Genomic DNA, 1,971 nt, shown 5'->3' with positions numbered 1-1,971 from the left:
AACAGTATGTGGAGTTAAACTGGACGGGCCCAATAACCTCTGAATAGTTGTACTTGTTGTTAAAGGTCCCATGACATGGTGCTCTTTGGATGCTTTTATATAGACCTTAGTAGTCCCCTAATACTGTATCTGAAGTTTCTTTTATATAGACCTTAGTGGTCCCCTAATACTGTATCTGAAGTTTCTTTTATATAGACCTTAGTGGTCCCCTAATACTGTATCTGAAGTCTCTTTTATATAGACCTTAGTGGTCCCCTAATACTGTATCTGAAGTCTCTTTTATATAGACCTTAGTGGTCCCCTAATACTGTATCTGAAGTCTCTTTTATATAGACCTTAGTAGTCCCTAATACTGTATCTGAAGTTTCTTTTATATAGACCTTAGTGGTCCCCTAATGCTGTATCTGAAGTCTCTTTTATATAGACCTTAGTGGTCCCCTAATACTGTATCTGAAGTCTCTTTTATATAGGCCTTAGTGGTCCCCTAATACTGTATCTGAAGTCTCTTTTATATAGACCTTAGTGGTCCCCTAATACTGTATCTGAAGTCTCTTTTATATAGACCTTAGTGGTCCCCTAATACTGTATCTGAAGTCTCTTTTATATAGACCTTAGTGGTCCCCTAATACTGTATCTGATGTCTCTTTTATATAGACCTTAGTGGTCCCCTAATACTGTATCTGAAGTCTCTTTTATATAGACCTTAGTGGTCCCCTAATACTGTATCTGAACAGTATTATAGTAGTATCTACTGAGGGGGTTGCATTAAGTCGGCAGGATAATTTAAAAGGCAACCACAACAACATTGTGCGTCTGTTCTGATACCGTGGCGGCAGATATTTTGCCATGGCGGGCCGCCACTACAAAATCAACATACAGGAAACACTGTTAAATATAATTGTTATCTGCCGCATTAATATTTCCCTTCATTGTAACAACAAAAAACGACCCAGACCAAATGTACACAAAAGTATGCAAAGTCATTGAATGTAACAAACTGTAGTAGTTTCCTTTCATGTAACTTTATATATTTTACTACATCTCAGGAGATATTGTAGTTTTTACTCCACTACATTTGTCGGACAGCTTTAGTTACTTCTCAGATGACAGTTTTCCATCCCCTTCCTGTCCAGTCAGTGAAAACCACGTATCTCCAGATGTGTTGATGTTGAATGTTTGTGATAAACTGAAGGATATTCCTTTATGTCTTTATTCTCCTACTTCTTAAGCTCATAAAGTCTTTAAAAGGCATCTTTGATCAGCTGGAAAATGCAATGTCACAACGCTGAAAATAAATCATTTCACTTAGTTAAAGTTTTGAATGCAGGACTGCAGGAGTATTTTCAGTGTGGTATTAGTACTTTTACAGCAGTCTGATCTAATCAGCAGTTTAATCAATAATGAAAATAGTAAGTTGCAGCCCTGACTTGTCTCACACTGTTGCAAAGTGAATATCTTTGGGATTTTAGATCAAATAAACAGTTACGAGAGTTAACTTTGGCCTGCGGTAACGTAATTAGCTTTAGCACGCTTTGTATTTTCACTATCTTTAACAGCTCTAGAGGAAAACAAAACTCAAGCTATACTTAAGTGACATATATGGTTCCATAAATATAAGGAACAAAATTCGGCTACACATTTAATGTGAATTGAGTTACTTTAAATAGAGAACAGAGGGGTGAAATCTGCGGGTTGAGGGCTAGCGTTGTTAGCCGACAGGAAGCTAACGTTAGCTCGCTGGCTAACATGCTAACATGCTACTCACCGGTCAGACCGAAGCACTCCTCCTTCCAGTATTTAGACTCGTAGATTCGAGTCCGGATGATTTTCTCCACCAGATACTGCGGGTTGGTGCCGTGAATACTGTTCGCATCTTTCACAGTTCTGTTGGCCATCGGAACGAAGAATCAGAAACCAAACTAGAAACAGCAGCAGCCTGCGATCCACCGCCGGAAACAGTCTAAATAGTAC

At 38.6% G+C, this 1,971-nt stretch overlaps 1 protein-coding gene across 1 annotated transcript in view; it reads right to left on the bottom strand.

Moving 5' to 3' along the window:
* The window catches only part of prpf38a (pre-mRNA processing factor 38A), an 11,139-nt gene extending 9,168 nt beyond the window's left edge, over positions 1-1,971 (bottom strand). Inside the window, exon 1 of the mRNA XM_039810180.1 lies at positions 1,766-1,971. Within this exon, the coding sequence (XP_039666114.1) occupies positions 1,766-1,895 (130 nt within the window). The 5' untranslated portion in view covers positions 1,896-1,971. The remainder of the gene's footprint in view (positions 1-1,765) is intronic.

Source organism: Perca fluviatilis, chromosome 9 (assembly GCF_010015445.1).
Source record: "Perca fluviatilis chromosome 9, GENO_Pfluv_1.0, whole genome shotgun sequence".
NCBI lineage: Eukaryota > Metazoa > Chordata > Actinopteri > Perciformes > Percidae > Perca > Perca fluviatilis.
This window is presented reverse-complemented; position numbering and strand designations above follow the sequence as displayed.